At 43.9% G+C, this 25,955-nt stretch overlaps 1 protein-coding gene across 1 annotated transcript in view; it reads right to left on the bottom strand.

Moving 5' to 3' along the window:
- Window positions 1-25,634, bottom strand: part of LOC118388739 (golgin subfamily A member 6-like protein 22) — a 28,842-nt gene extending 3,208 nt beyond the window's left edge. Inside the window, exons 1-6 of the mRNA XM_035778155.2 lie at window positions 23,340-25,634; window positions 2,453-2,568; window positions 1,479-1,578; window positions 1,217-1,370; window positions 593-726; window positions 67-233 (exon numbers count right to left, since the gene is read on the bottom strand). Coding sequence (XP_035634048.2) covers window positions 67-233; window positions 593-726; window positions 1,217-1,370; window positions 1,479-1,578; window positions 2,453-2,568; window positions 23,340-25,634 — 2,966 coding nt within the window. The remainder of the gene's footprint in view (window positions 1-66; window positions 234-592; window positions 727-1,216; window positions 1,371-1,478; window positions 1,579-2,452; window positions 2,569-23,339) is intronic.
- Window positions 25,635-25,955: the final 321 nt, after the last annotated feature.

The following is a 25,955-nucleotide window of genomic DNA, read 5'->3' as shown; positions in this document are numbered from 1 at the left end:
CTTACAATGCTGAAACTGTGGTTTTATGCTAGTAAGATAAGAGCAGCATGTTGGGACTAAACTTACCCTCCATCTTTGTTCACTACAGGGGGTAGTATCTGTGACGTCCTGGGGAGGAAGGAGGAACATCCGGGAGAGCGGGAGAGCTGAGAGGGGGACAGAGCAAGACTGTCTGTCTGACTGTCTGTATCTGCTCCTTTAACTCCTCCCCCTGTTCGCTTCTTTAACTGGGCCTAGGAGAGGCAGTGAAGGTAAGAACAAGTCATGTTCTAAACGTTTTTGATAGTAAGGAGTTCCCTGCACTAAGAAAAATCCTGCAGTAAACAATCACTTATCACCCAATATGCACTTTTTATGGTTTAGGAACTTTGTCATGCAGCATGTCCAGCAGTGCAGGTTTGATTGCATCTAAGATTATGTCCCAAAGGGCACCCTATTCCCTATGTAGTACACTACTTTTGACCGGAACCCTATGGTCCTATGAACCCTAAATAGGAAATAGGGTGCCATTTGGGATGCACACTTAGCCTCAGTAAATCTTTCAGGCTGTAACATAGAGCATTGGTGGATTGAGAGCATCTACATACTGTACCTTGAGAGCGGACGGGTCCATTCCAGAAAAGAGGGGTATTCTCTGGGGCTGGGAAGGTGGTGAACATACCTCCCTCCCTCTGGGCTGCTCCTCATCAGACTCACAATCTCCCCTTGTTAGAGAGTCCACCTTATCTGAAAAAGGGGTATAACAGATGTTTGGTCTTGTGTGAATTACTTTTAATGAGGGATGGTTGCAATGACCCTTAACCTCTACCCCCTAGCCACTTGTGTATCTGAAAGAATGAGATTGGTGAAGGAAATATATGCCGCAAATTCCACCTAGCCTATTAGAGGGCAAGGTGTAGCTATCAACCTTTTGTCTAGAACTAATGTACATGATCTCTACAGATTTAGCTGCATTGGGCTCCCGTGTGGCGCAGCAGTCTAAGGCACTGCATCTCAATGCTAGAGGCATCACTACAGACACCCTGGTTCAAATCCAGGCTGTATCACAACCAGCCATGATTGGACGGCGCACAATTGGCCCAGTGTCATCCAGGTTTGGCTGGTGATTCATTGTAAAAAATATTTTGTTCTTAACTGACTTGCCTAATTAAATAAAGGTTAAATACAAAATAAAAAAATAGGGGTCGGTAGTAGACAAATGGAATTGTCTACTAACCTGAGGAGTCACAGAACCTCCAGTCGTGGACACGGTTTTCCTCAAGCGTTGCTGTGGTAGAGTTCTGATGGACAGCTCGAGGGGGGCGGGTCCTCCGACTCTTCCTCAGCTTTGCCCTTGCACGCTGAGCACTGGTGTCCAATAGAGGAGAAATCTGTGCACGCACACACAGTGTACACACACGCAGGGACAAGCAAAGTCAAATATCGTAGCCTACAAATGCATAGTGAAAGTACCAGATAGGCCTTGGCAAGAGACTTACATCAGGAAAGGCTAATAGCTCCTCTGTTTCTTCTAGTGGAGATGTGCTGTTAGGCTCATCTGGTGTGACAGGGGAGATCTGTTCCACTGTCGTCTGCAGACTTAGGATGTGGGGAATAAAAAAACAGATCCCAACAATTCAAATGTGGGCATACACATGGAAAACCTTTGTCCACTTAATCTGGTACTGCTCCAATGTGGGTTCACACAATCCATGTGTCCCCCTGCAAAATGTTTTATTAACCAGCAGATGTCAGAAGAAGTATGCTACCTTCACTTTGTCTTGGTAGAACAAATTAACTACCTTCTGCGTACCGACCTGGTAGGCTACCTACTTATAGAATCGCAATGCTCCTCAGTGGCCGACAGCTTGACTTTGAGCCAATCAGAGTGCACAAATCTCCATGTGGGGGACCCGACAGGAGTGACAACAAAAAGCTAAAAAATATCTTACGCTATCTAGCGAATGACATGCTAACGGTTTATTTAACATTAGCTCGCTAGGAAAAAAAATGTCTATGGGCTGACACTGGCAGTTTGGGATTATGGAGAGTGAATGAAATTGCTTTTTGCCATCTTGCTAGCTAGTTATCTAGCTGTGGCCATCTGGCTAGTATCAACAAGGGCTTTCTACAACAATAGCAACATTAGTGCAGCTAGCTAGTTAGCTAACATTGGATACCTAAAAAGCAAAATACACAGAGACTAGCATTGCCAAACTAAGCTTAAGAATACAACACTACTGCCACCTTCTGGTTTGGAGTATTTTAACAAGGCTGATGGCTTCAAAGTCTGTGCGGTGTGAACACAAAAGAGACTGACCGCCGACACTCTGTTCAGAGGTGCTGAGTGCTCTCGGCAAGCAAACATTTGACAATCTTACTGGTGTGTGGGATCTTTAAGACTATTGACATGCACCCATAGTGTAGTTATCAGTAGAATAGGGCTATTGTACGGTGGTTCTCCTGTACCCACCTGTCATCCTCAGACAGTCTAGTGTCACATCCCCCATACTGCTTGTCTAGCTCTCCGCCAATCAGAGCCTCTGTGTCATGTCCCTCTCCCGCCCCCACACAGCACTTCAACTGCTCCTGATGAGAGAGAAAGAGAGTGTTATCAAAACATTAGGTAAGTTTCATGAAGAGGGACACTATGCAGGGAGCAAAACAGATACCAATACTCAGCTGACACTTTTAGAGGGCCTATATAATGTTAATGTAAGGAGCATTCCCCTAAACGTGTGGGGTGACTAGGAGAGGGAGTTGCAAGAGAACACTGTTGAAGAGAGCACGTGAATCCAAGAGAGTTCATCACAACAGAGAAAGAAAGAGGTCAAACAACCAGCCAAGCATTAATATTTTAATGAGCTGGTCACAGAGGGTACACTGTCCTCAAACAACACCACCCCCACACACACGATTACACACACACAGACACACACACATTAACAGACACACTGACAGTCACACACATTCTTTGACCTCACCTCACTCTAGTGTTTGTCAAGGCGCACATGCCAATCTATTGTCGTTTTTATGTTACCCAGCAACAAAATCAACCAGTTGAGACCAGTGGGTGGAGCTATAGGAGGACGGGCTCGTTGTAATGGCTGGAATAGAATCAATGGAACGGAGTCAAACATGTGGTTTCCATATGTTTGATCTGTTTGATACCGTTCCATTAATTCCATTCCATTCCCGTCCTCCTATAGCTCCTCCCACCAGCCTCCACTGAAACCAACCCAGTGTAAATACAGTGGGAGAGGAACAGCTTTTGATTTGGTAAACATCTTTCTTCATAACTCCTTTACTGCCTTGATTGCAGATTGATTGGGTGAGTCGGGCTACACACACACACACACACACACACACACACACACACACACACACACACACACACACACACAGAGAGAGAGCAGTAGCTATTTTCTCTGTCTGACTTAATTTGCACAATGTGTCTGGCCTGGCTGGCCTTGTCACTGTGGAGATGAATCAACCTCTATCAGGAGATTTGCCTACAGTACAGCAGGCTATGTCCTCATAGAGTAAGCACAGTGGCAGACAGGAGGACTGGGTCTACTTTGGCCCCGTCTCAAATGACACCCTATTCCCTATATAGTGCACTACTTTTGACTTTGTCTTCACAACCCTGTCTGGTATGTACAGTAGCGGAGTGAAATTGCTGGTGTTACACCGGCAGCTGTATAGCAGTCCAGAAGGCAGCTAGCCAAGCAGGTTCACAAATCTCCACCGGTGTACATAGAAAGCGTAGTGTATAAAGTGGGCAGTAATATGTAACCAAATTAGGAATTTAGGACAACTTCGTACTATATGCTATAGTGAGTAGACCTAGCAATGTGGTATGAAAATCTATATTTTTTAAAGTCACTTTAAAAATAAAAATAAATTACATCAAGGGCAAGTCATCCACGTGTACAGCGATAACATCATAACTAGTGTATATCGATTGCAGTAAGTCATTCAAAAATAAGGAGCCATTCTCCTTCAAAACAAGGAGTCATTCTATAATAAAAAATATAATACATTTAGCAGACGCTCCAATTCAAAGCGACTTAAAGTAGTATACGCAGATGTTATCGTATGGGTGGCACCACTGGGAATAATGTTCACATCTTGGGGAGAGATGTTATGACACAACCAAACTATTTTCGCGGGGATCCAAACAGCATGAGTATAATAGGTGGGGGTGGGGCGAGGGTTTTACAAGTCAAGACAGAGCAGGATTCCTGGTAGTGCTCTGCAGTCACACCTCATTTGAACATCTTTACAGTATAGTATTGGGGGGCTTAAAGCCATCCAGACTGAAATACAACCTGATGCTAGCTAGCATGTCCTCGAAAACATGCAGCGATAAATTACACAGGCACAGACACATCTCGCTAAGGGGTGTGGCTTAAAACTCTGTTGGGGAATAGAGAACTATGTGTTGTCGACTATACTGGACAAAAAATATAAATGCCGCATGTGAAGTGTTTCATGAGCTGAAATAAAAGATCTCAGAAATGTTCCAAAAAAAGCAAGCACAAAAAGCGTATTTCTCTACATTTGTTTATATCCTTGTTAGTGAGCATTTCTCCTATTTCAAGATCGTCTGAGACCAGCCACTTTAACTCAGTAAAATCGTTGAAGTTGTTGCGTTTATGTTTTTGTTCAGTATAGTAATTTCACTCCATTTTGCTGTAGCTTGGTGATAATTAAACTAAATTCAAATCTAGGTAGTGTTTTCAGTAGTTAATGACTTTTTTTGCCATGTAGCAGTGTAGCTAACTACTGGAAATACACACTACCTTTTTTCCACAAAGAAATTAAAATATGGGTGAAGTAGGCAAGCATTTCCTTTGTTTTTTGGCATCAGACCGGCCTTATTCTCAATTGAATCAGTTTTTGTGTTTAATAGGCTAAATTACACATTCTGTTAACATTTGACTTCAGAGCAAACTGTTCTTGCAATTTGTAGTCTATGACATTTCAGATTTAGATGTGATAATCACAAAGTAGTTTGTATGCCGCGAACTACTTTTTCAAAGTAACTTTAGTTAAGTAAACTATATTTTTCTCAGGGGTAGGTTTAGTGTAGCCTTTTCCAGTGTGAAGCAATTGGTTGCTTGGTAAACTATATTTTCAGAGAAGCTTCCCTATCACTGGCTAAAAGTGAGGTTAGCATGAGCAGAGGCATTATGAGTGAATTCATAGCAGGGAGCAAACACACAAAGCAAAGTTTCCATGGGCCTTATCGCTATCCCTCAGGCCTTGTGTCCCCACGTTCACACCACTGACAGAGGGAAATGCTAACCGTATGCATACTGATAAACACACACACACACACACACACACACACACACACACACACACACACACACACACACACACACACAAGCCTCTGAGGGGTCGAGAAGAAGGATTGGAATAAGCAACAATAGGTAGAAAGGTGTTGGAGGGATAGAGGTGGAGAAAGACGTGTAAGTAGTGGCCCTACGGACTATGGAGAGAAAGAAGCTGTTCGGCTAAGTATCACTTTTATGTCCATGTTCATTCGAAAAAGGTTTTGGTTAAAGTGCAGATAATGACATTGTTCAGACAGGTTCTCTTACAGCGCTGGTGTCTGCTGCCCGTCTACGCAGCGTCATCCGCTGGCGACTCCGGACAGAGAACAACCTCAGGGACTGCCGGCTCCGGGAGGCAAAGCTACGCAGAGGTGACACAGCCCTGTCGAACCTCCTGCCCCCTCCCCCACCTTCTCCCTCATCCTCCACTTCCTTCTCCTCCTCTTCTTCTTTTACCACCACCACCTCCTCCTCATCTCCCCAGACTAAGTTCAGTGCCCCCTGTAGGGAACGATGCACGCTGCCCACCCAGCCAGAGACATGGACCTGGGCAGAGGACAGTTTACCACCCAGGTACTGCATGGCTGTTGGCTACCACGTGATGATGCTGATAGGTCCCCGTGCTGACGGGTTCACCATGGAAACCAGTGAAACGAGGTAACCAAGAGTCAATACTTTAAAACAATGTGGATTAAGGTTTGAGGTCGAGATAACCCTCTCCCCTGACAGTGTTTTATTTCCTGGTGCCAAAGTTCAAAGATGGCGGTGGTAGAAATTGTCCTCCTCCAGGAGAGTTGACAGGAGCCAGTACAGGTAGAGTTCATCAAAGTCTGACTTAGGTCCAAAGTGTGCTGCTAGGGCAGGATCCATCTTCTCTCCCCATGTCCTCCTGTATAAACCTCACTCCCGCTTCCTGAAACAACTCTTCTTCTTTAGCCCTGGCAATCATTTTAACTGGCCAACCGTGTGCTCAGAATACAACAAAATCCTCCAATGACACCACAGGGCTCGCTACAATGGATCTGAGCACACACAGTGACAACTAGACTGACAAACACTAAGAAACAGCCTGAAAGTGAAAACGTACTAAGTTATAAATCTATGACTCCTGTTGCAGCTGATAGACTATTTTACTTATTGTATGTATTGTTCTTGCTCAATGCCCAGCCAGCCTTAAAAATGGACTACGTAGAACTACTTTAGCTCTCACTTATGTTCTTTGTCTATTAAGTCTCTTTCTCTCTCTTGCTCTGGCACATTCCCTCGTTCACACACACACCAAACCTGTCCGTCTCTCCTGCAGTTAAAACCCCCTGAACTCCCAGGTTCTTTTTGACCCTTCCTCAAACTTATTTTCGGAAAATGGGATCAAATGGGAAAATCAGATGGGAATCTTGACCGCTTCGGGTATCCATCCATGCACAGCCAGGTGAGGTGAGCTTCATTCTCTGCTTTGATCTCCACAGAGCTGAGGGAATGTTCCCAACGTTCCCAGAGAACAACAAACAAAGCTGGGCTCTGTGTTAAGAAGTAAGGTGGAAAATCCCACAGGAAGGTAAGGCTGGGCCAAGGTGCTGCTCTGCTCTCGCCTCCCTCTCGCCCTCTCTCTGTGCTGTAGGTAAGGGCAGGTGCCGGAGTGAAAAGCCTACCTTTTTCAGGCTAGGGGAGGGAGAGAGAGAGAGCGAGAGAGAGAGAGAGAGAGAGAGAGAGAGAAAGTACTGAGAGAGAGAGAGCGAGAGACCAGAGGGAGACACAGGAAGAGACAGGAAGAGAGAAAGAGAGTTATGTGGAGAGAGTATGTGAGGTAGGAGGGAGAGAGAGACAACAGAGAGAGAGAGAGAAACAGGGAGAGAGAAAGAGTTATATGGAGAGAGTATGTGAGGTAGAAGGAGAAGGAGGGAGAGAGAGGAAAGGAGAACAGTGTTTGTGTGAGAAAGAGAAAGGGGGAAGAGGAAAAGGAGAGAAGGGGGAACTTTTATGTCAGTCCATGAGCCCTCCTCTTGCTGTGTACGTCTTTGTGTGTGTGTTTGTGAAAGAGAGAGAGAGAGAGAGAGAGAGAGAGAGAGAGAGAGAGAGAGAGAGAAGGCGACACTCTCTCAGCAAGGGGTGGGGTGACAAGGGACGGAGGGAGAGAGACAGAACAAGAGCTAGCTTGAAGTACCATGTATGGTATTTATGAATTGCTGTCTTGAGAGAAGTGAGGTTGTTGAACAGTGTTGATAGATGGGAGGGCGGGGGGAGGATTCTAATCTATTATTAAGTTATGCTAGCATGCCTTCCACTACTACATACTGTCCATCTATCTGTCAGTCAGTCCGACAGTCAATCCATCAATCAGTCAGTGAATCAGTCAGTCTGAACAGGCCTCTCATGGTTGGCTGCTCATCCTGGGGCTTGGATACCAAATACTCAAGACCCTTTGACACTATGCTCTCTCAGCCCACATTAAAAAATACTACAGTACTTACTATAGAATTCTATAGTGAACTGTATTATACTGTAGAATACTATACTACACACTGTAGCATCCCTCGATCATGTGTAGTACTATAGCGTGTTGTAGTATACTATAGAATACTACAGTTAATACTACAGTATTATCCGCAAAAAAAACAGTATTTTCCGCAAAAACACTATAGTCTACAGTGACACTTCACTTTTTTAACTATAGTAAATACTACAGTATTTAATTTGCATATACCCTGCTCATTCCCCTCCCCCATATCACAATTTGTGCCACCCGTAAGTGAGAAACCTACATGCCAAGTATAGACCATATATTGTATCCATGGAAAGTAATATCTGCAAAAACACTACAGTAAATACTACAGTATAGTACAGTCCACAAAAACACTGCAGTAAATACTACAGTATAGTACAGTCCACAAAAACACTACAGTAAATACTACAGTATACCACAATCTGCAAAAACACTATGTTAATTATTATAGTGAATATACTACAGTTCCATTACTACAGTATCTATAATATAGTTAACTGTAAACAGTACAGTAAAGTCCGCAAAACTCTACAGTGAATACTATAGTACTGTATGCATGATATAGTATTTTTTTCATGTGGGAGACCAGTAACAGACTTCCTCTAGCCCTAGCTTACTCTACTCTACTTTAGCTCTAGTTTATCTCTCGCTCCAGCTTACTCTACTTTAGCCCTAGCTCCAGTCTAGCTCTAGCTTACTCTGCTTTAGCTCTAGGTCTAGCTCTAGCTTACTGTACTCTACTTTAGCTCTAGCTCTAGCTTACTCTGCTCTACTTTAGCTCTAGCTGACTCTACTTTAGTTCTAGCTTACTCTTCTCTAGCTCTAGCTTACTCTGCTCTACTTTAGCTCTAGCTGACTCTACTCTAGCTCTAGCTGACTCTACTCTAGCTGACTCTACTCTAGCTGACTCTAGCTCTAGCTCTAGCTTACTGTACTCTAACTGACTCTACTTGAGCTCTAGCTGACTCTACTCTAGCTCTAGCTGACTAGCTCTACTTTAGCTATAGCTGACTCTACTCTAGCTCTAGCTGACTCTAGCTCTAGCTCTAGCTGACTCTAGCTCTAGCTCTAGCTGATTCTACTTTAGCTCTAGCTTACTGTACTCTACTTTAGCTCTAGCTGACTCTACTCTAGCTGACTCTACTCTAGCTCTAGCTGACGACTCTAGCTCTAGCTGACTCTACTCTAGCTGACTCTACTCTAGCTGACTCTACTCTAGCTCTAGCTGACTCTACTCTAGCTACAGCTGACTCTACTCTAGCTACAGCTGACTCTACTCTAGCTCTAGCTGACTCTACTCTAGCTACAGCTGACTCTACTCTAGCTCTAGCTGACTCTACTCTTATTCTAGCTCTAGCTTACTTGTTCATAATGAGTTTTTCAAATCTGCATGAAACCAGTGAAAGGAGGGATTGCCATGATGTGCAGTAAACAAGACTGGATTCACTGAAAGGTTTTTATTCCAGTAAATGTAGTTTGGTTATTTAGCACCACTTAGTGGACTAAATGGCAACCCACTCACTCAAAGAAAATGGAATGAAGGAAGTGAGATAAATATAAGGCTAACATAGACTTGGATAAACTTCTCACATGACACAAAGCCTGTTTCAGCATAGGCAGCGCCATTGAGGGCTTTAAAATGGAGAATGACCTATATAGCGTTACCTTCCCCAGTCAACAAACACCATTATGGCAAAAATGCAAAGCAGAGCCCACAATCCAACTCTATGAATCACAAATGATCTCTGCACTTTCATGTAAACACACGAGTGTAGTACAATAGAACGAGGAAGTACGCCACACAACAACAAAGAAAGTGTGAATCACTGATGAAGGGGAAATACTTAGAACATGACTCATTGAAAATAATAGTTCTGCATTAGTCAGCCTACTAAAAATACCACATTGAAGCAGAACAGCATTTGCTACACGTAAATGCGGTGGTAATGTCAATACAAAGCAACAGGAGCAGTCTCCATATATATGTTTGTTCAAAACATTGCATAGCTCTAGAATTGCATTCATATACATCTGTCACTCAAACCCTTCATTCAAATTCAAAATGTTTGGTGTTTGCATAATCAAAATACTAAACTAGATCGTGTGGCTAATTTGATACTTCTCAATCCCACCACCAATGTGCATGGAATGTCATAACTTTTTTAGCAGTGACTCTTCCTAGCGGGTAGAACCAGATTGATATTCAAAATTAAAGCTACATTCTTTGTGTGGTGCGTATGGATCAATAGAGATTATATTCATATTCGTAATACATTCATATTTAACCATGTCACCTGGCCTGAATTCTCTAGTTCTCTTTTACACTGACGGAAAGTGTGACTGCTTTCAATCCAGCTGTTTGTTCTTCTATGAGAAAAAAAGATCACTCACCCATAGAAGCCTCAGGTACGACAGACACATTGCTTCTCTCTTATTCCCCTTCACCAGTTTATCACTCTGTCTCCGAACACAATCTATCCTCTCTTCCTCCTCTATCTCTCACTCTTGGGTCGGTATGTCCTTCCTGTAACTCTCAATTTCCTTTCCTTTTTCATATCTACAGTCGCTATTGAATGTCTGTCTACACACCCGTTGCACAGTCTTCACATTTACTGTTTGCTGCCTTAAAAAAAATAATCTAAAAAGGGATTAAATTCGATTTTTTTTCCCTATCAATCTACACAACGTAGTCCACATTTTCAAAGTGAAAATGAAAGCGTAGAAAATGTTCTAAATGACTAAGAAATACTATATCAGGACTCCAACTGCACTGTTGGAACTAGGAACACAAGCATTGCGCTACACCCGGGATAATATCGGCTAAATATCTGTATGTGACCAATAAAATATGATTTGATTGTATATGTCTTCATACCCAGTGCATAATTTGTAAATCGAGAGGTGCTGGAACAAAAAGTGAGCGCGAGAGGGGGGTGACCTGTGGAGTTCTGAGGTACCAGAACGCATGAGAAGAAAGAAATCACCTTTATAATAATATCATCACATTTCCGTAGTGGCATAGAGCAGAGAGTAGAGCCACTTACAGAAGTTGCACACATGGGAAACATTTTATTTTGTGGCCTAGGGTCCAGGAAATGGTTGGCATTTTATAAACACATTTCATGCATTTCTACATCATTTTACATGATTGGAGACTTTGGCATAATTTAAAAAAATGCAACCTTCAAAACAACTGGGAACTCGGAGCTTGGAAATCTCCGACGTCCGACATCAGCGTGTTCAAGACAATTGGAAAATCGGGAAAAAACGAGCTCCAACTGGGAAAATGTATTTTGAACGGTCATCCAACATGGCATTCCAAGTGGGGAAGTTTGGCCTCTTTCTAGAGCTCCGACTTTCCGACCTGAAGATTGAGACGTCATGATTGGACCTCGTTTTTTTTTTATACAGAGATCCCAGTTGTCTTGAAAGCACCATAATACCGCACAAAAGATCGAAATGACAGGCTACTTTGACACTGACAAACTGAGAATCTGAGATCAATGAAAACAACATTGTCTTGAATCCATCAATAGCCTAGGTGTGAGGAGACATATTATAGGCTACAATATGAGGAGGAAATGACGGTCCTAAAATTACTTTCCAGTTTCACTGACTCACCCAATGACGTGGAGCTCACTCGCTGGTGATGGCATATGCGCTCGTGAAAAAAGCCTCTCTCAATATTTTGAAGTTCAAATATTTTGGTAGCCTACAGTTGACAGATTAGAGTCTTCTCTAATCTGGAGGGGAAACGAGAATTAATGAAGAGCCAATACGAAATAAATTTGATCGCATTTATTATATTTTTTACATAGCAAAATGTGACAATTATTAGTCTTTTTACCCCCTTTATTTAATTAGACAAGTCAGTTAAGAACAAATTCTTTTTTTACAATGATGCCTACCAAAAGGCAAAAGGCTTCCTGCGGGGACGGTGGCTGGGATTAAAAATACAAATAAATACAATATAAATATAGGACAAAACACACATCATGACAAGAGAGACACCACAACACTACATAAAGAGAGACCTAAGACAACAACAAGGCATGGCAGCAATACATGACAACACAGCATGGTAGCAAAACAACATGACAACAACATGGTAGCAACACAACATGGTATCAGCACAAAACATGGTACAAACATTATTGGGCACAGACAACGGCACAAAGGCAAGGTAGAGACAACAATACATAATGCGAAGCAGCCCCAACTCTCAATAAGAGTGTCCATGATGGAGTCTTTAAATGAATAGATAAAACTATCCAGTTTGAGTGTTTTTTGCAGCTCGTTGCAGTCGCTAGTGTGTGGGGGGATTCAAGATAATGTTATAATACTGTAATTGCATCAAATGGTTGTTTTATGCAACAGAATAGCGGATTCTAATAACTCTATTGTGTCTGTGTGAACTGAAAGTGGGCCTCTGGGAGATTTGCAATGTCTTTGGATGATAAGCCTAACAAGACCACTTTCCATAGCATGAGTTAATGTTTCTGTACTGTGGTACCAAGGGGAGATGGCTCCAGTATGGAGTTGGGGGCCAGACCATGGTCTCTACACAATGACAGTCTTTACAGCAGATACTGTTTGCTGTGAATTATTAGTATCTTTCATACGAATCCTAACCTTGTGACCCATTCCATACATCTGTTGTTTGTCATGAATATCCAAGAGGATGGACTTTGCTATAAAATGCTGTGGCTCAAATCCGCTCGTTGGGCTCACAACTAATCACCTACGGGATTAGCTCCATTACTGCGGTAATTAAATAATAGAATTGGATTGTTTTGAAAAAAGTTAAAAGTCTCTCCTTTTGATTACAATAATTCCACAACACTAGCTGCAGCGAACTGAAAAGAGGAGCGACCCAGGGATGTGTGTGCTCTGGGGACCTTTAACAGAATGTGACTGGCAGAATGGGTGTTGTATGTGGAGGATGAGGGCTGCAGTAGGTATCTCAGATAAGGGGGAGTGAGACCTAAGAGGGTTTTATAAATAACCATCAACTTGTGGGTCTTGCGACAGGTATACAGAGATGACCAGTTTACAGAGGAGTATAGAGTGCAGTGGTGTGTCCTATAAGGAGCATTGGAGGCAAATCTGATGGCTGAATGGTAAAGAACATCTAGCCACTCGAGAGCACCCTTACCTGCCGATCTATAAATTATGTCTCCGTAATCTAGCATGGGTAGGATGGTCATCTGAATCAGGGTTAGTTTGGCAGCTGGGGTGAAAGAGGAGCGATTACAACAGAGGAAATAAAGTCTAGATTTAACCTTAGACTGAAGCTTTGATATGTGCTGAGAGAAGGACAGTGTACTACCTCAAGCTCTAAACCCCCAGAGGTAGTAATCACACCGGTGGGGAGAGGGGTATTCTTCTTACCAAACCACATGATCTTTGTTTTGGAGCTGTTCAGAATAAGGTTAAGGGCAGAGAAAGCTTGTTGGACACTAAGAAAGCTTTGTTGTAGAACGTTTAACACAAAATCCGGGGAGGGGCCAGCTGAGTATAATACTGTATCATCTTCATATAAATGGAAGAGAGAGCTTTCCACTGCCTGAGCTATATTGTTGATGTAAATTGAGAAGAGCTTGGGGCCTAGGATCATGCCTTGGGGTACTCCCTTGGTGACAGGCAGTGACTGAGACAGCAGAAGTTTTGACTTTATACACTTTGAGAGAGGCAGGTAGCAAACCAGGCCAAAGACCCCTCAGAGACATCAATACTCCTTAGCTGACCCACAAGAATGGAATGGTCTACCGTATAAAAAGCTTTGGCCGTCAATAAAAATAGAAGCATAACATTGCTTAGAATCAAAGGCAATGGTGACATCATTTAAGGTTGCAGTGATACATCCATAACCTGAGTGGAAACCAGATTGCATACAAGAGAGTACCATAGACATTAAGAAAGCCATTCAGTTGATAATTGGCACGTTTTAAGAAAGCCAGGCAGTTGATTATGGACACGTTTTTCCAACACTTTTGAGGGCTAGATAGAAATTGGCCTATAACAGTTAGGATCAGCTTGGTCTCCCCCTTTAAATAAAGGACGCATCATGGCTGCCTTCCAAGCAATGGGAACCTCCCCAGAGAGGAGAGAAAGGTTAAAAAGGTCAGAGATAGGCTTGGCGATGATAGGGGCTGCAACCTTAAAGAGCTCAGCCATGTGCTCCTTGTCAGTAACAACATTAATCAACATTAAGGGACATAGGCAGCTGTGAGCAGGAGGCTTTATTCTCCAAGTCTTTAACCATTTTCCAGAACTTATTGGAGTTAGACCCACAGACAGAGAACTGCTCCTGAAAGTAACTAACTTTGGCCTTCCGAATAGCCTGAGTGCACTTCTCATTTACCTGAATGAGAGCCAGTCAGCCTGAGTATGCGTGTACCGAGGCTTTTGCCAAATGGAATTCTTGAGGTGGAGTAACTCTGCCAGATCATGACCGAACCAGGGGCTGAACCTTTTTTAAATTCTCGTTTTCTTTATGGTGGCGTGTTTGTTAACAATATCACTAAACATATAAAAAAAGAAGGTCCAAGCATCTTCGACAGAGGGGATCAAGCTGATTTAAAGAGGCCGGGTCATGAAGGAAGGCTTGCTCATGACATTTTTTTGCAGGCATCTATGACAAATCAGGACACGTCGTTTCACTGAGCAGCCATTACGAACACAGGCTGTAAAACAGTGATCACTAAAGTCATTACAGAAAACACCTATCAGAATTATTTGTGAGGATAACATCAAAGATGGTAGCCTTTTATGAGTGTTTGGAGTCATACCTTGTGGGAATGGTAATAATCTGAAATAGATTTAGGGAGTCCCATTGCTTTAGGACTGGTTTAAGCATGTCCCAGTTTAGGTCCCCTAGCAGGACAAATTCAGACTTAGAGTAAGGGGCCAGGGGAGAGCATAGGGCAGGTAGGGTACAGGCCGGTGATGATGGTGGATGATAATTCCAAGCAATAGTCAACAAAGAGCTATATGAAAGTTTAATGTACTTCTTAGGGCTAGGGGTCACGCAACTTCCAGTAATACTGGAGGGCACACAATTCAAATAAATAATCATAAATAATATCGATTCTAAACATTTAGGTACATATAAGTATCGTATATCGGCTGAAAGCTTAAATTCTTGTTAATCTAACTGCACTGTCCGATTTACAGTAGCCATTACAGCGAAAACATGCCATGCGATTGTTTGAGGACGGCGTCCCACATCAAAATATTTTTCCACGGGCACAGGTTTCATACATTCACAAATAACGATGAAATATTCACTTACTTTTTGAAAAACTTCCTCTGATTTGTCATCCAAAGGGTCCCAGCTATGACATGTAGTGTCGTTTTGTTAGATAAAATCCTTCTTTATAACCCAAAACGTTTAATTGGCGCCATCGATTTCAGTAATCTAGTCGTTGAACATGCAGAGAAAGGAATCTGAAAATCTACCCCTAAACTTTGTTTCAACAAGTCAAAATACATTTCTATTTACTCCTCAGATACCCTAAAATGTAATCAAACTATAATATTAATTACAGAAAGACGTATGTTCAATAGGAAACCGATTTTATCAGGTACATATTGTCTTCATAGTGCGCACAAACACGAATTTCCAGGACTGTGTTTAGCCCCCTCAAGCCAATGTCTCCACGCCTTCAAGGCCTTGACGACAGCCAACAGCTCCCGGTCCCCCACATCATAGTTTTGCTCCGCCGGGCTGAGCTTCTTCGAGAAGAAGGCACAGGGGCGGAGATTCGGTGGCGAACCCAAGCGCTAAGAGAGCACCGCTCCTATCCCAACCTCGGACGCGTACACCTCCACTATGAACGCCAAAGAGGGATCCGGATGGGCCAACACGGGAGCCAAGGTAGACAGAGCCCTCGGGTGACTAAAAGCCCTGTCCACCTCAGCTGACCACTGCAAGCGCACCGGGCCCACATTCAGCAGTGAGGTAATGGGAGCTGCCATCTGACCAAAACCCTGGATAAACCTCCGGTAGTAGTTGGCAAACCCTAAGAACCGCTGCAACTCCTTTACCGTGGTGGGAGTCGGCCAATTACGCACAGCTGCAATGCGGTCACTCTCCATCTCCACCCCTGAAGTGGAAATGCGATACCCTAGGAAGGAGACGGACTGTTGGAAGAACAGGAATTTCTCAGCCTTGACATACAGGTCATGCTCCAACAGGCGACCAAGCACTCTGCGCACTAGGGACACATGCTCAGCGCGTGTAGCGGAGTATATCAAAATGTCATCAATATACACCACTACACCCTGCCCGTGGAGGTCCCTGAAAATCTTGTCTACAAAGGCTTGGAAGACTGATGGCGCATTCATCAACCTGTACGGCATGTGGAGGTACTCATAGTGCCCAGAGGTGGTACTGAAAGCCGTCTTCCACTCATCTCCCTCTCGGATACGCACCAGGTTGTAAGCGCTCCTGAGATCTAGTTTGTTGAAGAAGCACGCCCCGTGCATTGACTCAATCACCATGGTAAAAAGAGGTAGCGGGTAACTGTACCTCACCGTGATCTGATTTAGGCCTTGGTAGTCAATACACGGGCGCAGACCTACCTCCTTCTTCACAAAAAAGAAATTTGAGGAGGTGGGTGAAGTGGAATGTACCCCTGACGCAGGGATTCGGAGACATATGTTTCCATAGCCTCCGTCTCTGCCTGTGAGAGAGGATACACATGACTCCTGGGAAGTGCAGCGTCTACCAGGAGGTCTATCGCACAATCGCCCTGTCGATGAGGTGGTAATTGAGTCGCCTTCTGTTTGGAGAAGGCGAGAGCCAAATCGGCATATTCAGGGGGGATGCGCACGGTGGAGACCTGGTCTGGACTCTCCACCGTTGTAGCACCAACGGAAACCCCTAAACACCTACCTGAGCACTCTTGTGACCACCCCGTGAGAGCCCTCTGTGACCAAGAAACAGTGGGGTTATGACAAGCTAACCAGGGTAGGCCCAGCACCACGGGAAACGCAGGAGAGTCAATGAGGAAGAGACTAATTCTCTCCGTATGACCCCCCTGCGTCACCATGCCCAAAGGCGCGGTGACCTCCTTAATCAACCCTGACCCTAATGAACGACTATCTTAGGCGTGAACGGGGAAGGGCACATCCACGTGAACGATGGGGATCCCTAAACTATAGGCTAAAGCTCTATCAATAAAATTCCCAGCCTCGCCTGAATCGATGAGCGCCTTATGCTGGGAATGCGGGGAAAACTCAGGGAACGTGACAGACACAAACTTATGAACAACAGAGGGCTCTGGGTGAGAGTGGTGCCAGCTCACTTGAGGTGACGCCAGAGCACCCTGCCTGCTACCTCGCTTCCCATAGGAACCAACCCGGCACGGACCGGCAGTGGGACCTCTGAGGCCACAGAGGGCGTAAACCCCCTCCGGTCTCCCTGCGCACCGCCCCTCCCAGCTCCATGTGCATTGGAGAGGGAGTGCGGGAGGATGGAACCACCAGACCCCAATCTGAACGTCCGCGAGTAGCCAGCAGGTTGTCCAGCCGGATGGACAGGTCCTCAAACGTGAGGGTGGTGTCTTTGCAGGCCAGCTCCCGACGGACATCCTCGCGTAGACTGCAGCGGTAATGGTCGATCAGGGCCCTGTTGTTCCATCACTCACCGGCAGCCAGGGTCCTAAACTCCAGGGCGAGGGTGCCTCCTTTCAATCCGGGTCCTTCACCCAGACAGGATTGAGTAGTTGAGCACGACGAACAACCAGTATGCATCATTAAAATGTGAGTACAGTCCTTTATCTTATAGAAGAGGATAAGAAGAGGACCCCCGTAACATTGTTTGTTTTGTATAGTTGACATTGGCCGCTAATGGCTGCGAAATGCTAACGGGTCAGTCAAACAGCCATTTTGAGTCAATTGATCTGTTCTCCCTGCTACTTGTGTTAATGGAGACATTAATCATTGTTGCTGTTTTTGTGCATTGCTTTGTTAATTTAACTAGGCCTGCTTAATGGCTAAGCTTACTACTTTTGTTAGCTTTTTATTGTCTGTTTGCTTGCAATGCTATGCTATGTAGCCATTAATACATTAGCCTGCAATAGCTTTGGCCTACTATGCTGCCGCATGCTATTGCACCCCCTTTCTGGCCATTCATGCAGAACGTTACCAATTTATATGCTTAATGCAATTGCATATTGTAACACAATAACATCCTATGGCTTTCTGCATTAGCATCGAACAGCCCCCGTGATATGCAACTTTTCAGGGAAGCTAGAAACCAATATACACAGGCAGTTAGAAAAGTCAAGGCTAGCTTCTTCAAGCAGAAATTTGCTTCCTGCAACACAAACTCAAGAAAGTTCTGGAACAAGTCCCATGGAGAAAAGAACACCTCCTCCCAGCTGCCCACTGCACTGAAGATAGGAAACACTGTCACCACCGATAAATCCACTATAATTGAGAATTTCAACAAGCATTTTTCTACGGCTGGCCATGCCTTCCACCTGGCTACCCCTACTCCGGTCAACAGCACTGCACCCCCCACAGCAACTCGCCCAAGCCTTCCCCATTTCTCCTTCTCCCAAATACAGTCAGCTGATGTTCTGAAAGAGCTGCAAAATCTGGACCCCTACAAATCAGCTGGGCTAGACAATCTGGACCCTTTCTTTCTAAAATTATAGGCTGAAATTGTTGCCACCCCTACTACTAGCCCTACTACTAGCCCCTCTTGACCCAAACTGCTACAGACCTATATCTATCCTACCCTGCCTTTCTAAGGTCTTCGAAAGCCAAGTCAACAAACAGATTACCGACCATTTCGAATCCCACCATACCTTCTCCACTATGCAATCTGGTCTCAGAGCTGGTCATGGGGGCACCTCAGCCACGCTCAAGGTCCTAAACGATATCTTTAACCGCCATCGATAAGAAACAAGACTGTGCAGCCGTATTCATTGACCTGGCCAAGGCTTTCGACTCTGTTAATCACCACATCATCATCGGCAGACTCGACAGCCTTGGTTTCTCAAATTATTGCCTCGCCTGGTTCACCAACTACTTCTCTGATATAGTTCAGTGTGTCAAATCGGAGGGTCTGTTGTCCGGGCCTCTGTCAGTCTCTATGGGAGTGCCACTGGATTCAATTCTTGGATCGACTCTCACATCAATGATGTCGCTCTTGCTGCTGGTGAGTCTCTGATCCACCTCTTCGCAGACGACACCATTCTGTATACTTCTGGCCCTTCTTTGGACACTGTGTTAACACTCCAGGCGAGCTTCAATGGCATACAACTCTCCTTCCGTGGCCTCCAAATTCTCTGGAATACAAGTAAAACTAAATGCATGCTCTTCAACCGATTGCTGCCAGCGCTTGCCTGCCTGTCCAACATCACTACTCTGGACGGTTCTGACTTAAGTATTTGTAGTTGTCCACATATTCTAGGTGTCTGGTTAGACTGTAAACTCTCCTTCCAGACTCACATCAAACATTTCCAATCCAAAGTTAAATCTAGAATTGGCTTCCTATTCCGCAACAAAGCATCCTTCACCCATGCTGCCAAACATATCCTTGTAAAACTGACCATCCCACCGATCCTCGATGTCATTTACAAAATAGCCTCCAATACCCTACTCAATAGATTGGATGCAGTCTATCACAGTGCCATCCATTTTGTCACCAAAGCCCCATATACTACCCACCACTGCGACCTGTACACTCTCGTTGGCTGGCCCTCGCTTCATACTCGTTGCCAAACCCACTGGCTCCAAGTCATCTACAGGACCCTGCTAGGTAAAGTCCCCCCTTATCTCAGCTCGCTGGTCACCATAGCAGCACCAACTTGTAGCACGTTTATTTATTTATTTTGCTCCGTTGCACCCCATTATTTCTCTCTATTTTGCACATTCTTCCACAGCAAATCAACCATTCCAGTGTTTTACTTGCTATATTGTAGTTACTTCGCCACCATGGCCTTTTTTTGCCTTTACCTCCCTTATCTCACCTCACTTGCTCACATTGTATATAGACTTATTTTTCTACTGTATTATTGACTGTATGTTTGTTTTACTGTGTAACTCTGTTGTTGTATGTGTCGAACTGCTTTGCTTTATCTTGGCCTGGTCGCAATTGTAAATGAGAACTTGTTCTCAACTTGCCTACCTGGTTAAACAAAGGTGAAATAAAAATAAATACACAATTGCCATTTACAGCTGATTCATTGTATGTTCATTACTATTATTGCTCGTTATTGTTTGCACCTTTCTGAGTCTCCTTTTAGATCAACCGTGCTCCATACAAAGTCAACCAAGTCAAGTCAAGACTCTCATGTTAACAACTTTCAATCATTCCCTACCATGTATCGTCTCCATTACCTGAATCTATAAAGACTCTTAAACTGAACTGCATCTCTGCCTCCGCCTGCTCTTTTAACTGGAGTCCCACAGTAGCTGGGCATCACCATAACCCTCACCTCAACCTCGATCCATTATGATCTTATAACTGAAGAATATTGTGACAGGCTAGGAACTAAAGTTTTGGTCAGTGTTTCCCTGGGCACGCTTATTAGAGAGAAATGCAGGAAATGTATAAAAGCACCCATTGGTCATGTTCAGGTGAGTGCATTGTTCCTGGAAAGTTCTTTGTCTGTATAGGCTGTGCAATGTTGCTGGTTTTTTCTATGAACAACCATTTTGTGACCATACTGTCTTGAATAAATATGTGTGTGGTTGATTGTTCTGAATGGTATGTGTTGAGTTTGACCATCAGTGAGTTTATTCACCTGTGACAATATTCAAGAGGATCATTATGTAAAGCAACGACAACAACATACTTTCATTTCAGCTGGTTTGAGGTCCAGGCAGTTTATTGGCAGTGCCCTGCAATAATGCAACTGTCTTTGTAGTCATTTGTATTTCTAGAATATTTGTTTATGTAAATGCATTTATTTTCTACCATCCAAATGAGTGTTTAACTGTTTTTGGTCATCTTGTGAACTTGGGTCAGCTGAATCTCTGTGAAAGCACTGTTATATTTCAGCAAGCTGTCTAGTGGAAGTAACAGATCTAAGTCATTTTGGTGTACTCTTAATGTGTTATTTCTGTGTCAAACAAGCAAACCTAATCCTCTAAGCTTCAAACTTTGTTCTTTATCTGCCTCGGCACTGTTTCTCTTTAATGGGCATAGAACCTGTCCAATGTTTAGCTGTATTAAACAATATATTGTTGAGTTGCTCAGAGCTGTTGACCCAACTCAATAGGTGTCCTGTCATGAACCTGTGTCTGTAGTTGAGGCGTTCCCCTCATTATTAAACCGTAACTGGCGTAGTCTGGTAGTTCTGCCATTTTAGCTAACGCTAGTTGTCGAGTGCTACTACGATGTACTAAAGTCATGTCTGCAGAAATACTACAGTCATGTGCACAAACAACTACAGTAAATACTGAAACACTATAGTGAATACTACAATAAAGTCTGCAAAAATACTAGTGAATACTATGGTATACTACAATCATGTCTGCAACACCTCTACAGTGAATACTTCAGCAAAAACACAACAGTGAATGCTATGGTCTAAATACTGTAGTACTAGATACTATAGTAATTTTTTCATATGGGCTGCCTTGATCTCATAATAGCTTGTATGGCATAATTAGATAAAACAATATACAGAGGCAAGAAAAAGTATGTGAACCCTTTGGAATTACCTGGATTTCTGCATAAATTGGTCATCAAATTTAATCTGATCTTCAGCTAAGTCACAACAATAGACCAACATAGTGTGCTTAAACTAATAAAACACAAATTATTTTATTTTTCTTGTCTATATTGAATACAGAATTTAAACATTCACAGTGTAGGTTGGAAAAAGAACCCCAAGGCTAATGACTTCTCCAAAAGCTAATTGGAGTCAGGAGTCAACCTGGAGTCCAATCAATGAGACGAGATTGGAGATATTGGTTAGGGCTGCCTTGCCCTATAAAAAACACTCACAAAGTTTGAGTTTGCTATTCACAAGAAGCATTGCCTGATGTGAACCATGCCTCGAACAAAAGAGATCTCAGAAGACCAAAGATTAAGAATTGTTGACTAGCATAAAGCTGGAAAGGCTTACAAAAGTATCTCTAAAAGCTTTGATGTTCATCAGTCTACGATAAGAAATTATTTTTATAAATGGAAAAAGTTCAGCACTGTTGCTACTCTCCCTAGGAGTGGCCGTCCTGCCAAGATGACTGCAAGAGCACAGTGCAGTATGCTCAACGAGGTTTAGAAGAATCCTAGAGTGTCAGCTAAAGACTTACAGAAATCTCTGGAACATGCTAACATCTGATGAGTCTACGATATGTAAAACACTGAACAAGAATGGTGTTCATGGGAGGACACCACAGAAGAAGCCACTCCTGTTAAAAAAAACAAAGCTGCACTTCCCAAGTTTGCAAAAGTGCAACTGCATATTCCACAGTGCTACTGGCAAAATATTCTGTGGACAGATGAAAATACAGTTCAGTTGTTTGGAAGGAACACACAACACTATGTGTGGAGAAAAAAAGGCACAGCACACCAACATCAAAACCTCATCCCAACTGTAAAGTATGGTGGAAGGAGCATCATGGTTTGGGGCTGCTTTGCTGCCTCAGGACCTGGACAGCTTGCTATCATCGACGGAAAATGAAAATGAATTCCCAAGTTTATCAAGACATTTTGCAGGAGAATGTTAGGCTATCTGTCCGCCTAATAGAAGCTCGACAGAAGTTGGGTGATGGAACAGGACAACGACCCAAAACACAGAAGTAAATCAACAACAGAAGGGCTTCAACAGAATAAAATATGCCTTCTGGAATGGCCCAAACAGAGTCCTGACCTCAACCCGATTGAGATGCTGTGGCATGACCTTGAGAGCAGTTCACACCAGACACCCCAATAATATTGCTGAACCTAAACAGTTTTGTAAAGAGGAATGGCCCAAAATTCCTCCTGACCATTATGCAGATCTCATACGCAACTACAGAAAACAATTGGTTGAGGTTATTGCTGCCAACGGAGGGTCAACCAGTTAATAAATCCAAGGATTCACATACTTTTTCGGTGTGAACCGTGTTTACACTGTGTGAACAATAAAAGACATGAAAACGTATATATTTTTTGTGTTATTAGTTTACACAGACTGTGTTTGTCTATTGTTGTGACCTAGATGACGATCAGAGGAAATTTTATGACCAATTTATGCAGAAATCTAGGTATTTCCAAAGGGCTCACATACTTTTTCTTGCCACTGTATCTACCTTTATATGGATTCTCATGTCACTGAGCTTAATCCTCAGAAGCAACTGTTGGAATATTCAGAGCTTGTGGTTTCTGCTTGTCCATGGTGTCAGCCCTAGCTATGGAAACACAATTTCCCTAGTATAACACCAGGTTTTAAGCCCATGGTAAGTCTGCCCATACTAGTGTTGCAAAGGAAAAAGGCCATGAAATACAATGTTTTGTGGACATAATTTTCAAGTTCTCTCCCTCCCCCTCCCACCTTCCCTTTGCTTACCTCCTCTGTGTCCACATTTGCTTCCTCTTCTTCATCCACCTTCTCCATCCTATTCTCTGGGGTGGGGACTACCCACTCTATGTTCCCCTCGGCTGGATGAGATTTGACGTTGAGTGCTTCCTGGGTGTTAACAACAGTTTTCTGGAGGCCCAGTAACCTTCCAGGGGAAGATGTCTCATCCTGGGCACAGTCGGCGAGGAGCCTGGTCTGAGACCCCCACCTCCCGAGCTTGATGGAGAAATTATCATTGACCACCTCGAGAAGAGTTTTCTCCTCTTTGTTAGAAAAGCTGTAGACCACCTTGATGTGAGGCTGCTCCTCATCCTTCAGTATGGGTTCTATGATGGGGATGGAAGGGGAACGAGAAGGAAGCTCTGGCTTGGGAGAGTGGTCAGGTTCAAGAGTGATCAATTGGACTGGGGACTCCACTTGTTCTTTCTCCCTCTCTTCCTCTCTTTGTCTTTCTCTTGCCTGCTCTTTTTCTCTCTGTCTCTCATCTTCCTTCATCTTTTCCTCCTCTCTCTTTCTTTCTCTTTTCCTCTCCTCTTCTATAAGTTTTTCCTTGTCCTCCTCTCTCAATCTCTCCTCTTCCACTCTAAACATCTCCCTCTCTTCTTCCTCTCTCAGTATCTCCCTTTCCCTCTCAAGTTCTATCTGTCTATCTGTCTCCCTCTCTTCTTTCCTCCTCTCCCTCTCTTCTTCCTCTCTCGGTCTCTCCCTTTCCCACTTCACTTCTATCTGTCTTTCTGTCTCCCTCTCTTCTTTCCTCCTCTCCCTCTCTTCTTCCTCTCTCAGTATCTCCTTTTCCCTCTCAAGTTCTATCTGTCTTTCTCTCTCCTTCTCTTCTTTCCTCATGTTCTCCCTCTCTTCGTCCTCTCTCTGTCTCTCCCTATCCCGCTCCTCCCCTCTTTGTCTTTCTCTCTCCCTATCCTCTTCCTTCCTCTTTCTCTCCCTCTCTTCCTCCTCTCTCTGTCTCTGTCTATCCCGTTCCCTCTCTATTTCTCTTTGTCTTTCTCTCCCCTCTTCTTTCATCTTTCTCTCTTCTTTCTCGCTCCGTCTCTCCCTTTCCTTTTCTTTCTCCACTTGTTTTTGTCTTTCTAACTCAACTTCTTGTTTCCTCTCTTTCTCCCTTTCCTTCTCTGCTTGTCTCTCTTCTAGCTCCAGCTGTTTAAGTTTTTCCTCCTCTTGCACCTTGGTCTCCATATCTTTCTCTATTTGATCAATCACTAGCTCTTGTTTTTTCCCTCCATCTTCCATCCGAAGAAGTCTTCCTACTGGTTTGTAGAGTGGCACCTGGGCCCCCTTCTCCTCTCCCTCTTCTTCTCCCTCCTCTTCCTCATCTTCTATCTCCTCACTATTAACCTTTATCCCAGAACGTCCTGAGCGACATAGGGTGGAAGCCTTGTCCTCTCGGGGAGCTAGCTGAACGCTTTCGCTCGTCGCCAATGACCCCCCAGTGACACTCAACACACAGTGAACTCTGCATGGGATTGGTTGAGGGGCAACATCCACCCTCTGATTGGATGCCTGAACAGGAGGTGTGTCTAATGCCCAGTCTTTAATTCGCTGTTTCACACCCCCAGAACCGTCTGCTTGTTTAATTGGATCAGGAACTTCCTCCCTCTTGGTCAGAGGCTCTGGCCTCGAGGAGGAGTCCAGCAGCAAACTGATCCTCCGTTGTATGCTCAACACTTTCTCTTCTCCTGTCTCCTTTACCCCTTCTCCAAACCTCTCTTCCTTCAGCGGTGCTGAGTGCTTGAGTCTGCACTCCGGGTCAGACGGTGTCTCCGGTGAATCTGTTATCTTCTCTTCCTCCTTGGTCCTGAGGACCGACACTTTGAGGACCGCAGTCTCTCTCTTGGTCGCCTGTTCCTGCTTCTGGTTGTTTTCTTTGGCTGGTGGCTGTGAGGGGCACGAGAGGCCGGCCGACTCAAACCTGGAGGTGAGCCCCATGGACAGCCGCTTCCTGCATCCTCCCCAGTGGGCTGTCTGATCCTCCCCGGCGTGACATCTGACGATCGCAGAGGTGAGCTCGCTCACAGTGTCTTCAGACTGGGGTTTAAGGGGAGCTGAGGTGACCGATGGTAATGGTACAGCCTCAGTTCCAGTAGCGGAGTGGCCTGAATCAGAGTTGCCATGTTCATCCAGTTCAGATTCACTGACTTGATTTGCCTCCGAGGTTCCAGTTCGGTCAGATATGGTACTAGCCGGTGGCTCAGATGTTGGGGCAGGTTTCAATTGAATAGGACTCTTGGAGCTGGATGTGGTTGCAAAACAAATGGTGACTGTCACCATTTTTGCAAAAAGATGGTGATTGTCGTATACAGCGTGTTTATTCAAATTGTATTGGTCACAGATGTTATCGCGGGTTGTAGCTAAATGTCTGTGTTTCTAGCTCTGACAGTGCAGTAATATCTAACAAGTAATATCTAACAATTTCACAACATATACCCAATACACACAAATCTAAGTAAAGGAATGGAATTAAAAATATATAAATATATGGACAAGCAATGTCAGAGCGGCATCTACTAAAATACAGTAGAATAGAATACAGTATATACCTATGAGATGAGTAATGCAAAATATGTAAACATTATTAAAGTGACTAGTGTC

This window comes from Oncorhynchus keta, chromosome 10 (genome assembly GCF_023373465.1).
Source record: "Oncorhynchus keta strain PuntledgeMale-10-30-2019 chromosome 10, Oket_V2, whole genome shotgun sequence".
Lineage (NCBI taxonomy): Eukaryota > Metazoa > Chordata > Actinopteri > Salmoniformes > Salmonidae > Oncorhynchus > Oncorhynchus keta.
The sequence above is the reverse complement of the archived record's forward strand: the minus strand, read 5'-3'. Positions and strand labels throughout refer to the sequence as shown.